Consider the following 13,895-nt stretch of genomic DNA (forward strand, 5'->3'; position numbering starts at 1 on the left):
AAAAAAAAAAAGTAAAGATGCACATCTTTTACTGTTATTGTCACTTGTTTAGTCTACAGTTCAAATATAGTTAAGTATTAGACACAGAGTGACAGGGTTGATTTGATCATGATTTAAAAGAGTGGGGGCAACTCTCTAGTGTGCAGCTGTGATGTCATCTCAAGTCCAGCGTACGTATGCCGAGCTGCAACCAGACAGAAGCAGACGAGAGGAAAACACAGCGGGCAGATGGGAGGATACGATGCTCACTGAGAGCTCTCTGCAACACAGGACAGCAGACTATCTGTGCAGGTAAGAGACCAAAACAAAAACTGGCTTAGAGGAAGCAAAAGCAGCTGCAGCATGCATCACATTACCTAAAAAAAATGGCATGTTTCCTGCAATGTGTGTGTGTGTGTGTGTGTGTGTGTGTGTGTGTGTGTGTGTTTCGGCAAACAGGATGCTTTGAGGGGTGCTTTTGGTGACACACCATAAATACTGCTGAATAATTTAACATCCCAAAGCAGTAGTTCTATAGGACATTGAATACAGAGAGGATCCAGGACAGGGATGGGTGTGGCGAGCAGCAGCAGACCACTCCATCCTCTTCATTAATGTCATTCACACTCCTGCTCTCTGCTTCGCATGATGAAGGTCAACATCACAGATTTAGGAGGGCAGGTTGAGATATGAACTAATGAGGTGGAATAATTACTAATCATTCATGGAAATATCTGTACAAACAGGAATCAGCTGCATGGGTTTTCTTCAGTGTATTTGCTAAAAAAACTCTTGGTGTATCCCTCCGACTTCCAAAAAAATGCTGATTGGGTTTATATACATATTTAATATTCCAGATTATGGACAGTTGAGTGTTTCCCACGTTTTACCTCAGGCTGCACTTGTTACCCCTCTCTCCTGCGGGGCTCACAGCACTCCTGCATGTTTGCTACAAGAGTCACGAGTTAGTGCTGACTACAGTAGAAATGGAGAAGATTACACTGTTATTTTAAAACGGGACAGTCCACCCTCTTAATTTTACACCTAACTTTAGAACTACTACATTAATGACTACTCCTAAATATTTTTATGAGTGTTTATTATTCAATTTAATGTATACGGTGATGTTTTTGAACCGCTACAGGCATTTTTGGAGGCCATAAAACAATAAACAAGTTGTAAATAAGTCTGCTTTTTCGCTCATATTATTGAACTTGATGGCATTCAGGTTTTGGTAGAGAGAAAATAATTCATACTTGAAACAAGGTCTGTGGATTATCTTGAGTAAGCGGGATTTCTGAAAAGTCACGTTAATGTTGAGTAGTTTAAAATGTATTTTTTCGTGCTTTAAACATGTAGAGGCAGACATCTTTACAGACGGTACCTCCAACACTCGTTATCTCACTCCACAACTATTGATAAATAGTACTATAGGTGGGAGAAAAGATATGCATTTTCAATCCTCAGCTACATTTTTGGGTTGATTTGAAAAGAATTGCTTGTTTTGGTGCTCTTCATGGTCTTGAACTTTCCTATCTGACATATTTTTTATGTATGATCTTGCAAAAAGCTCTTTATCATTCCAAAGTGCAGGATATAAGGTTTAAGTGAGGCAGTTTTAAGTTTATATGTCGCAAAAATGAATAAAGTTCTGCTCAGGGGATCTCAGAGTAGCTCAAAGTATTGGAATCTTTACATTTATAACTAAATCTGCAGCCTGGCTTTTATGGCCTTACTTAATTTAAAAAAAATCATATTCATGTGTAAAAATGTTTTTTATTGTTTGAGAGTGTACTTTGTCCTATATCATTGGCTTTTCAGTTTCAGTTTTTACTTCTTCTGTGCATGCTTTCTACATGTATACTTTAGACTTGTGAAACATGTTGTCCTTTAACTTCTGGAAAAGTGCCAGTGCACTGTCATTTTGTTCTGTCGCCATCTAACCTCCGATGCATTTCTTTCCTCAGAAATATGTTGCATCTTATCTGACAGCCGTGCTTCATCAGGCTGAAGAGAGGATAACCAACATGACACAGAAGCCAATTCCTTCGAAGCTCGAACATGAGCAGTCCTGAAGGTGATCCTGCACACATCTAAAAGCAGAAAATCAAAGTGCTGCAGTATCTTCAGAGGAGCGAGTCACCACAAAGAAATCCTGGAAGAAGCACTGCAGTCCGCATTGATTCAGCTCCTCTCTCTGCGGCTGTAAATATTTACATGACGTGTCTGGCAGCTCTTAGAGACGGAGAACACCTTGAGATTATCTGACTGTGTGACCTTTTTAACTCATGCTAACCCTGGCCGGGGCCTGCAGGCAGGGCTGGATGTGATTCGTTTATGGTTTTTCGGTTGCTAAAAACACGTGGAAACTTCCAGTAGCTGCACTCCTTGTTGTGGTACTTCGAGCTGCACCTCCCTTTTTTCGCGTGTCTATTTTTTGTCTTCTAAGTGCAAGCGTTGTGAAAGGAGAAATCCACATTCCTTAATGTAATGCCAACATACTTCTATTCACACGAATGATTGCAAAATATAACATCTTATATTTAGCTGGGAATTATATGAAAAATGTGTCCATTCTACAATACATTACAATACACTGGATTGTTTAATGTTATCTAAAACGTTAGATCTCCGTATATATATATATATATATATATTATCAACAAGAAGAGAACTCCACCCAGGCTCATCCTCTGCCAAATTTAATGAGTCCGCATGGTCCAAGCTTCAACCCTCCACCAAGTTTCATTAAAATCAGGCCAGTAGTTTTTCTGTAATCCTACCCGTAAACTGAGTGAAAGTGTTATTATTTAGGGGAAATGTTGTCCTCTCCGGCCTGGACATAGATAATGTGTCCCTCTAAGTCCTCCAACTTGATGAGACTCTTGACGGGTGCAATGTGACCTCTTTGAAACAGACACATCGACAACAATGTCCAGATAAATCAGAATATACATATTTAAACACTAAGCACATAGAGAAAAGCTTTGATTAAAAGGTAAAGGCTCTATTACTGTCACTGTATTTTGAGTTTCCACAGTTTTTCTCGCCTGCAAAATGTCTTCGTGAAGCTGGTGCACTATGAGGCTGAGAATGCATACTGTTAGGGCTGGGATCAATAAAGTATAATCTTATCTTATATTGACTGATATTGCATTTGCATTATGACCTGAACTATTATAGGTAATTAATCATTATTTACAACCGCATTTAGAAGTATTTGTTTATAAAATACATAAATAAATGATATTAATGAGATTTCTTTAAGAGGATCTGTACCAAACAAATATTGATATTGTACCACCTGTGATGTGGATGTTGCACTAGTCCATATTTATGAAATTGTGGAGACCTACATCCATCACCTGTGTGTAGTATAACTGTTTACACCTGTATAATCTCTCCTGAACTTTTCACACACACACACACACACACACACACACACACACACACACACACACACACACACACACACACACACACACACACACACACACACACACACACACACACACACTATGGGCTGCACCATGTGTTCGCAGCTGTGTGACAGGTGGACGGTGAGGGTGAGGCGGAGCGGGCGCAGGGCGATGGAGCTCACTGCGTTCCCTCAGATGCTGCAGGGCGAGTACCACCGAGTCACCGGCCTGCACTACATGTCCTCCTTCTCCGACGCAGAGGACTGCTGCGAGGACAGCAGCTCCGGCAGCTCGCTGTCTTTAGATGCTCACACACACACCACTGACAGCTAGCACTCAACCTGTACTGATACTAAGGTTTAAATGAGAAAATACCCAGGATGTGTGGGGACTTTGCAATAAATGTGGTGAACTAATTATGGGATGTGTTTGTTTGTTTTTTTGTCATCATATTCTGATTAAAATAGTAGTAAATAGCAGTTCAAAAAAATGTATGCGAATTTACATTTTTTTTATATATATATAAATAAAATACATTATTATTATTACTAAAGCAAATGTATAGTTCATTTCCATCAATGTCATCATCAAAACATTTAGTCATAATACTTTACTACTTAGAATGATGACAGGTTTATAGGGTTGGGCAACCAGAGTATACCGGATCATAGGCAAGGCATCACTGCTGTATCAACCGGCAGAACATTTCCGGATTTTGCAACCATCCGCTCACCAATATTTTGCCATCAGGCTTACGCATTCATCTCTCAGCATGACCGCCACAATACGTAAATGAAAAGACATGCTGGCTCACAAAGTCAATTATTTTAACCCTGAGTCAGTTCATGATTGGATTTACTTCAACTTTCAAAACGAAGATGTTACTTTCTCTTGCAGAGGTTAAGTGTGTACTTGGGTACAGTTTTAGGGAACTTGTTATTTTAGTTTTATCTTACTTTTTCATACTTGAACTTCAATTTAGGAGGAAATATTGTAGCCATTTTTTTTTGACACACACTAACTTGTATTGTTGCCACGGGATCGTCCCGTATTTAAAAATAAAATGCACTGGCCCTTACTTAGTTACTTCATCTAGCGGTGTTCGTGCATGACCCTACCGTCCCTACCCAATTCTACGCCCTTGACTCAGACCATTCCAAAGACAAATCAACAGACAACATGGAGGAGGACAAGCATTATTGAGCCACATTAATAAAATACACGGAGAATACAGCAGATAAAACGACACCAAAACAGACACACATTAAAGCTAAAAGAGAGCTGCAATAAAAAATGCACCATACTTTTTTGTTGTACTCACCTGTTTGAACCACATCACGACATCTTCCTCAATCGGCTCCAGGTGCGACTTCTCTGCTCGTTCATTCTCAAATAAAATAACCAGAATAACATTTACGAACAGCAGAAAAGCCTCAAACAACTCCCTGGAGGTAAAGGTTTCTCAGTGATAGCAGACATCAACGCTGGAGCATCCGACTTAAACATTTTAGCATTTAGCATGTTAGCTAAACACAGCAATCACCTGTTGGTCAGGTCACTCAAAATCGTGGGTGCGTTCGATTTGTGTAACTTTAGGTGCATTAAACCAGTGATTTATTCTGACAATATCAACAATAATGATACAAAAGAGGTAACCATAATCTAAAATGGACCTCAAAAGTACTTAGGCCTACAAGTGAAATTACTCTGATTTCAGGAATATTTTCAACATATAAATTCACCAAATTAAATCCATATGCTACCAGTGATGGGCAAGTTACTTCCAAAATGTAATAGGCTACATATTAAAGTAATAAGGTACATTACATTATTACTGTCTCTGATATACACTACTTTTGCGTTACTTTGAGTTACTTTCACCAAAATAACCGCAAAAGTATGGCTTTAAATGCTCAAATGTAGTTTATTGCAGCTCAATAATTAAAGCTAGATATCTGTCTGTCTATCTATCTGTCTGTCTGTCTGTCTGTCTGTCTGTCTGTCTGTCTGTCTGTCTGTCTGTCTGTCTGTCTGTCTGTCTGTCTGTCTACCTACCTACCTACCTATCTACCTACCTATCTATCTATCTATCTATCTATCTATCTATCTATCTATCTATCTATCTATCTATCTATCTATGGCAGTACATGCTGAAAATGGGTAAAAGAGCTCAAAATTAAACACATGCTCCTTTTAAGTGGGCTAAATAATATGTGATACCGGTAACATGACGTCTCTGTGTGTTATTAATAACATGTTAGTGGAGCCTCTGCACGGCCCTGTGACCTGCTGTATATGAACGAGTCTCTATGGCAACGTTAGCTCACCTTGTCATTGGTGTGTTAACGGGGATTTGGCTGACAAGCTTTCTGAAAGCCGGCGATTCCACAGAGGACAGAGGCTGCATATCTTCAACACTCTGCCACGAGTCTCTGAACTTCTCGGGGTTCAAGAGGCAGACCAAGAGAAAGTGACCTTCTGTTGCTTTGGCCTGCGCGCACTCTGTGATTTTCTTTTCTTTACTCGGAGCCTGCAGCTCTGCATTGCGAATCTGTTCAACCCTCTGAACCAATAGTAAACAGGCTTACTGAGTTATTCTACCCGCTGTTATTTCTCTGTTGACGGAATGTCTCGCGATGTTTGTGAATTCTTAGAAACAAAACACCATTTCAGGTTAAAATGTGTTGTAACTGCGTTACTGAGAATTGCGTATTACCCAAATTTCAGAAGTAACGCGTTATGTTACTGCGTTACAGCTAAAAGTAATGCATTTCTGTAACTCCGTTACTTTTGTAACGCGTTACACCCAACACTGTATGATACACATATTACATCTTGCTCCTCCTCTGCAAGCTACCGGAAATACTGATTTACATTATTTGAATCAATCATAATATTTTAATATAATAAATGATAATAATATGATATATATATATATGTATTTGTTGTTTCTCTTGCATTCATTTAGTTTTTAATTTAGTTTTTCTTATTCTTTTTGGGGGAGGATATACATTTGTATAATGTGTTTTGCGAAATGCCAATACAAATACCTTTCAAAATAAATTATAAATAAAAATGTTCTTTAATAGCATAATTAGACTACATACTGTTGCATATTGAGTAGCCTACTTTCACTTTTTTTACTACTTTGAATACTTTTGTGAGTAGTAGGCTACTGTCCTTTAGTACAATTTGGAATACAGGGCTTTTGCTTCTAAAAGAGCACTTCAACAGTGTTAGGCTACTTGTTGTAAGTATCTGAAAACTTCTTTCATTTCCTACGTGATTTTTTCTAGGTATATCCTCGTGAAACCAATTAGTCATTGGCATGATTTTGATTTCTCAGTATGGAATTCACAGAATTATGAATGATTACGTGTCTTCCGTTAATTTCCAATCATAATTTGGGTGAGTGGGTGGATCTCTAGCAGTACAAAAAGACTCCTCCTTACGTTCACTCTCACTTGTCTGGAGTTTTACGCACGGACCTCAGAGCTCTCCCTGTTTTAATTCACCACAGCTCAGTTTGGATATTTTACCAAAAAAACATGGCATTCTTGACAAGAAATGAAGTTTTCTCCTGCTTTGTTTTCTACGGCGTGCTTCTGGTGATAAAAATGTACATTATAGCGATAATAACGGGACAAGTGAGGCTGCGCAAAAAGGTGAGTAGCTATGAATCAGACAAAAGGATCAGAATAAGAGAAAGCAACATCATTTCTCCTCCGGGAAACTTTTTTCTGATGCAAAGTATTTTTTTTCTTCTTCCCTAAAAGGCATTTGCAAACCCCGAGGACGCGCTGAGACACGGAGGGCTGCAGTACCACAGAGAGGACCCATACGTGGAGAGGTGCCGGAGGTAAGGAAGTTTAACACTTTCAAGACAAGACATGCTTTTAATTTGTACAATGAAGTACTGCCAAAGCGATCCATCACTTATTTTTGACTAGATTGACCACTTTTGCTGTAACAACCAGAGGTGGAGGAAGTTTCCATACAACTTGATTAATTTATTGATTTATTTTATTTATGGGTATAGAGGAAAAAACAACATTTTTATAAGTAAACTGACAAAGTAAAAAGTAGCTTTTGTTTACTACAACGTTAAAATACTGCAATTGAAGCAGGTTACTTAGTACATCAGAAAAATGCGATTAAAAGTATAACTCAACACAGGGATATTGCCTACAAGTGTTATACTTTATTATATTGAAATACTATTGCATTAAAGTAGCATTTCAACAACCGAAAATGCATTCCTATTTAGTATGGTGTTGGGTAAGGTCATCTTCAAGGCAACTATGCATTTATTTTGTGAACTGTCATAACAAAAATCCAAATGTGTGAAGTAACATTAGTTATTAAGAAATATAGTGTGGCAAAAAGTATACTAAATGTATCTGAAAGGATATGGAAAAAGTATACTAAATGTATCTGAAAGGATATGGAAAAAGTACAAAGGGTTATGAAATGAATAAAGTATCACAAATGTTTATACTTGAAGTACAATACTTGAGTATATTTAACAGAGGATGGCATCTTGTGTAGTTTAATCAACTCAAAATGATTAAACTACTGAAGATTGTGTTAAAAAGTTTTGGTGTTAACAGTTTTTATAAAACCTTCTGGTTGTCTGTGGCTATTTTATAAATATGCCTGAGCCAAACAACAAAACATGATGAACGGCATGTTGACTTTCTTGTAAGTACAGTATATTTTCCAGTAAAATATCTCCATTTACATGCAACTCTGCAGTGAGATCCTATGATTTAGTTCATTGGTTTTCAACAGAAGTTGGCAGCCTGTAGGAGACACGCTCCTCTGCTTTGTTTTAACTTGTCAGCTATGATGATGACGATGATGATCCCTGACAGACTGCACATTTTATTGTAAACACTTTCCCTTACCTTTTCCCCCCTGGATTTGTATCCTGGAACATTCATGCAACTGTGCATTGAATTCCTGAGTATATTGCTAAAATATTGCTCTGGTTTGGTTGTGAGTTAATTTATACGAGTTGTTACAATAATAATAATAATAATGTTATTTTGCTTTACCGCAAGAGCTGTCAGCAAGGCCGGTTTCCCAGAATAATATTATTTTAAAGTTGATTCCAGAGGGCGGAGGGGAAGCAGGGAAGTGATGATAAGCAGACTGACCGGAAGCGAAAAGCAGAAAAGTCATATAGTCAGTTGATGTTTAATAAATGGTAAAGGAAGTCACATTGAGCTATGATTTTTCAGGAAAAAATGCAAAAAAAACACAATACATTCACTGAAATATATTGGGCGTACACAGCATCCCTTCACTGAGTCATGACATTGCAGGATATTGAAAACAGATGTATGTCCGTGTGATTGAATCTCCTTTCCTCCCCCTTTTAGAGCTCATATTAACGACTTAGAGAACATCCTCCCCTTCCTCTTCCTGGGTGCTATCTACTCCATGACGGGACCCTCACTTTCTGTGGCCCGCCTCCACTTTCTGGTCTTCTTCCTGGCTCGTGTGTTGCATAGTGTCGCCTACCTGTTTGCGCTGCGAGCTCCCACCCGCTCTCTGGCCTACATTGTGGCTCAGATACCTTGTGTGTCCATGGCTTTGCAGATCCTCATCGCAGTCGCAGCATATGCATGAAAATCCAGAAAAAGTGGGATGAACTTGAGGGGTTTTTCTGGCAGGAGAGATTGGGATCTGAGATCTGTATCTGAATAAAAAGCAAGAGGATGACACCGGAGAGGTCTCCTGAGGGGAAAAGCATAAAAGACAAGCATGAGTGCAATAATAGGTGTGTGATTACATCACAGCTGGGTTTTTGTGAGATTTAATCAGTATTTTTTTCGTTGAAATGTGAGAATTTCTTATTTGAAGTTGACATCTTGTACTGTACTATTTAAAAAAAGAAAAATGAAGGTCGTTTTTGTCTTTGTAACTAGATTTTTTTTTTTTGAAACTCCCTGAGGCCACTTTGCAATATTCCTCCCTGCATCCATTCTGTGTTTACACACAACACAGACCACCATTCACGTGTTGCTGCATCCCCGTGGCTTCAGCTGCTTCCTGTGTGGATACTCCATCTGTTGTGTTAACATTTGTTTGTGTACTATGTTCAACAAAAGCTTACGCATGATGACTGAAGATGTGTTGAGAGATTTAAGACCACTTTTACTATGTGGGTCAAGCTGTCTCTCAAGTTTCGTCAATTTAAAGAAATGAATCCTATCACTGAGTTTGGACTTTAGGAATGAGTCTCACAAACACCTGCAGAGAACAAGTGAAATAACTTTATCTGTGAAAACACATTTCGAGGCTATTTTTAAAGTATTGTATTAATAATTTATTATTCAATGTAATGTATACAGTTATGTTTTTGAAGCCCTACATGTATTCTTTTGGAGGCAATAAAACAATTAACACATGAAACCAAGATGACATGAGTGTTATTTTTGTAATTATTAATTTTGTAAATATAATTAGATTTTCTTCTAACAGAGATATCATTGTGTTGCATTTGCCTGGTTGAGCAGAGACTGTAGTGTGATATGGTGTTACAGATATAGTTCACCACAGTCTCAAAAATACATATTTTTCCTCTTACGTGTAATGCTTTAATCAACTTTTTCTCTCAAATGTAACTGTGAACTTGCTCGAAAAATACATTTGAAAGACTAATGTCTATTTCCAGAAATTATGACCTGGTTAATCAAGATAATCCACAGACTTTATTTGCTTAGTTTCATGTAGAAACTATTTGCTTTTTACTGAACTACACCCTCCAACTGGATCACCGGGCAGAAGGATGTTTGGTAATTGGATGGTGTATTTTGTTGTTAAAAAAAGTAGTTTCCACATAAAACTTCTCACAAAAGGACTGACGATTATCTTGAATAACTGTGTCATGATGTCTGTAAAGAGACTTTGCTTTTACGTTTTTTTAACAGTTTTTTTTCCACTTTGGATGCAATCAAGTTTGACTATTATTGGGAAAAAAGCAGATAAAAATGACCAATATCACCAGGACTCTGCCACTCATACCAAAATAGTCAATATTGATAAATAACAGCACTTGTAAGAGGAGAAATAACTAGGTATTTCCTCATTTCCTTTTAGCAGACTGATCCCCACTTTATGTGTGTGTGTTGGTGTGAGAGTGAGATTATCGAGAAAAAGAAATTTTCCACATAAAACTTCTGACATAAGGTCTGAGAATGAACCTGAGTAACAGTTTCATGATTTCTGGAAAGAGACATCACTTTAAAGCTTTTCAAATGGGTTTTTGTTTGCACTCTGCAACTGGCAATAGGACGAAATATATGAATTTTATGAATATGGGGATAAGTTTCCCTTTATGGGCCCCACTTTGTGTGTGTGTTGGTGTGTGAGAGTGAGGTGATTCAGAAGTCCATGGCAAAGCTTCTGCATTCCTCCACCTATTATGTAAGATCCTTGTCTGTGCTGTGTTCACTGTGGTATCCTGAGGGGACGGGGGGTGGGGGCTAACACACAGCATAGCACCATGTCATGCATTCATTCAACGATTACAGCATGTGTGGTCTGCACGATAACCTGCCCAAATCACCTGTTGCATCCTGGGCGGAATGCTTTGTTGATATTTGGTCATGGCGTCTTTGATTTGGAGATTCCTCACTCCAATGTGACTTATAATTGGCTCCAGGCAATAATTCCAGTAATCCCGTTTCCTGTGATGACTAAACTTGAAATTGCATGGCTGTAAGGTTATGTGATTATGGAGTATTTCTTCCAAACAAAAGAAAAATAACAAACCCTGAGAACGTGGGAGGACTGGAAAAACCTAATCCTTTGGTTTTAACGCGTGAGCATACATATGATCTGCGTGAAACCTAAAGCTAATGACATGCCAAGGACACAGGGGTGTGACTATTTCCTGCATGAGTCAGTGGAGGGGTCGTCTCAACCTGTCTGTACCTTCAGGGTAAAAAGGCCTCTCTTTCCTCTCTGTCACTCACATTTTCCGCCAGTGAAAAGCAACAAGACTTGACTCACTTACACAGAATCATAAACCACAATCTGACAAAATGTGTTGAGTAACTGGAAATGTAGGGCATCATAAAAATGTTACTTTCCTTTTTTTTTTTTACGATAGATCAGGTGATGGATTTGAATAAAGCTTTGTTTTCTTTGTGCCCCAGGCTGGTCTCTGTATAGAGATCAGCTTGAATTTCCTGATGGTCTATTGTTCAGGGGGTGGAGGCTCGCCCACATCAATCGAAAAAAGGGACCGTTAGTGGCAGAACTTCAACAAGTGATAAAAACCGAGGCTGAAAGGTTTTTTTGTGGTTTTGATGGAGTACACTTACATCATTGTTTATCCAGGCCTTGTGGCTATGATTTCATTCAACAGCACTAAAATGTAATAACAAGGTGAAAAAACAACTTTCCAATAGAAAAACAGCAGAATTTTCATAATAATATTAATTAATTTATTGGATTTCAGGTTTTTCTGTTTTTTATACAAATATTGTTGTTAAATATCATTTGTATTTTTTGTATTGACAAGTCCTGATTTATATGAATAAAAAGGGGTGTTTCCAACTTGTCCAGTGTTTTTGATGTGGAGTCACTGGGTCACATGGCAGATTTTGAAAAAATCAAGACTTTCAATAAAAAACAGCAGAATTTTCAGAAAGATGTTCAAATTGAAAACAAGAACAGAGGTGTGTCCAGCTTGTCTAGTATAGTAATATGATGCTGCACTGACTTGGAGTCATTGGGTCACATAGCTTGGAAGCATTTGAAAGGAAATGAGACCTTTTAATAAAGGAACTGCTGAATATTCCTAACAATTTTTATAAAAAATCAAACAAAAATAGGCATGACATAAGTGCAGTAATATAATGCTGCCTTGATTAGGAATTTATAATAACAAATAAAAGTTTTTCCAATGTATGCATTTGGAGTCACTGGATCACATGACATAACAAGTCAACTAAAATGTTGTTTATATTCTTGAAAATCAAGCTGCAAACAGGAGTGACATTTAATTTATACCAGTTAACAGTGCATTAAAGTAGCAGGATATAACTTTATAACTGCATGGATGACTGTTTCCATTTTGTTTTCAGCAGATAAAAGCTTATCTGAACAACTGATTTTGTGTTTGTCTGGTCTAAGATTGCAATCACAAAACAATGGCATTGATTCTTTCTGCCTGTCTGTCTTCCATCACATGGCTCCCTTTCAATGATTGTACTGCATACGTCTCCCAGACAAGGCCCGCGGGGCAGAATCCGGCCAGCAAACTCATTGTATGTGGCCCGCGAGAGTTTTCAAAGAATATTATGTTTATTATACGGCTACACGCCGCTTTACAGAAGGTCGTTGCGCATAAACTACATGTCCCACAATTCATCTCGTTTTGTGACATGCGCACTGAAGCGACTTCAGTCAGTATCGAGTGAGGCAGTGAGTGACAGAGTTACAGTGGCACAGCCACACCAACCACGGAGGCATGTCTGCTTCAGCAACCAAGGCAAGAAACAGCGGAACCAGAACCAACAGACGGCTGCTTCATCATAGAATGACCCGCTCTGTTAGTCAGTCCGATGTCACTACGGCTCATTCAGAGACACACATGGATTTATGTTTTAAAATAAACTTGCATTACGGTTATTTCCACTTTTGTGATTTGAGAAAGATATAAGGTCTTGCCTTGCGGCTTATGAATTAGTTTTCTCTATATTCAGACGATAAATACTTGTAAATACGTGTGTAAAGTTTGTGAAGGCAGGAGGAAAACTTCCGCCATCACCGTCACCTCTCTGTTCGTCCTCACCGCGCCTCCTCATCCCTGAAAACAATGAGTAATAGGTGATACACCAGGGTCTGGAACAGAGGGTTTCAAAGTCTTGGCTTTCAGACTATTCAAATATTTCAAAATTCAAATTATAAATACTTAAATAGTGCTGATCCAAAAAATGAAATAAGGCTAACTTAATCTCATAAATGTATAGGATTTATTTAACAGAGAAAAGTGTGCACCCACATACAGTATTTCTGTGTCTATGTGCACCATATGTAAATGCACAACTATGTGTTAATGCTACCAAACTCATTTTTTAAATAAATTGTAACATTTTTGTCATTGTTGCCCCTTTTCCCTTGCAATTATTTGCCCTAGACTTCTGCTTTCAGATATAGTTATTACCAAAACCAATAATTATCCAATGCATAGGCAATAATGTAATATAATGTGTTATTTTATACATATTATATATGTATATTTATAATGTCTTAAAGTTAAAACCGGCCCTTTGAGTACAAACCATAATGCTAATGTGGCCCGCGATGAAATTGAGTTTGACATACCTGCTGTACTGTATCAGACAACTCTTCAGAAACCTCACAGTCAGTCTGTTTACCATTTGTTCCAAACATCTGCCCGTGTCAGTTGCTCTGCAGGAAACAGGGAAGATTATTCCTAAATTAATTAACAACTCTGTTGGACATCTCACTGTCTCC

At 38.1% G+C, this 13,895-nt stretch overlaps 1 protein-coding gene across 1 annotated transcript; it reads left to right on the plus strand.

Moving 5' to 3' along the window:
- The first annotated feature begins 6,874 nt into the window (after positions 1-6,874).
- On the plus strand, positions 6,875-9,818 carry ptges (prostaglandin E synthase). The gene is made up of 3 exons (XM_063888811.1): positions 6,875-7,063; positions 7,175-7,257; positions 8,783-9,818. The coding sequence occupies exons 1-3, from the start codon at positions 6,947-6,949 to the stop codon at positions 9,030-9,032; spliced, it is 450 nt and encodes a 149-aa protein (XP_063744881.1). The 5' UTR covers positions 6,875-6,946; the 3' UTR covers positions 9,033-9,818.
- The last annotated feature ends 4,077 nt before the right edge of the window (positions 9,819-13,895 follow it).

Source organism: Eleginops maclovinus, chromosome 8, assembly GCF_036324505.1.
Source record: "Eleginops maclovinus isolate JMC-PN-2008 ecotype Puerto Natales chromosome 8, JC_Emac_rtc_rv5, whole genome shotgun sequence".
Lineage (NCBI taxonomy): Eukaryota > Metazoa > Chordata > Actinopteri > Perciformes > Eleginopidae > Eleginops > Eleginops maclovinus.

Bases quoted from the DNA above. Each gene is read 5' to 3' on its own strand.
- ptges (XM_063888811.1), top strand. From the start codon at position 6,947: ATGGCATTCTTGACAAGAAATGAAGTTTTCTCCTGCTTTGTTTTCTAC. The intron at 7,064-7,174 runs GTGAGTAGCTAT...CTTCCCTAAAAG, and splicing joins AAGTGAGGCTGCGCAAAAAG to GCATTTGCAAACCCCGAGGA. The intron at 7,258-8,782 runs GTAAGGAAGTTT...TCCCCCTTTTAG, and splicing joins TACGTGGAGAGGTGCCGGAG to AGCTCATATTAACGACTTAG.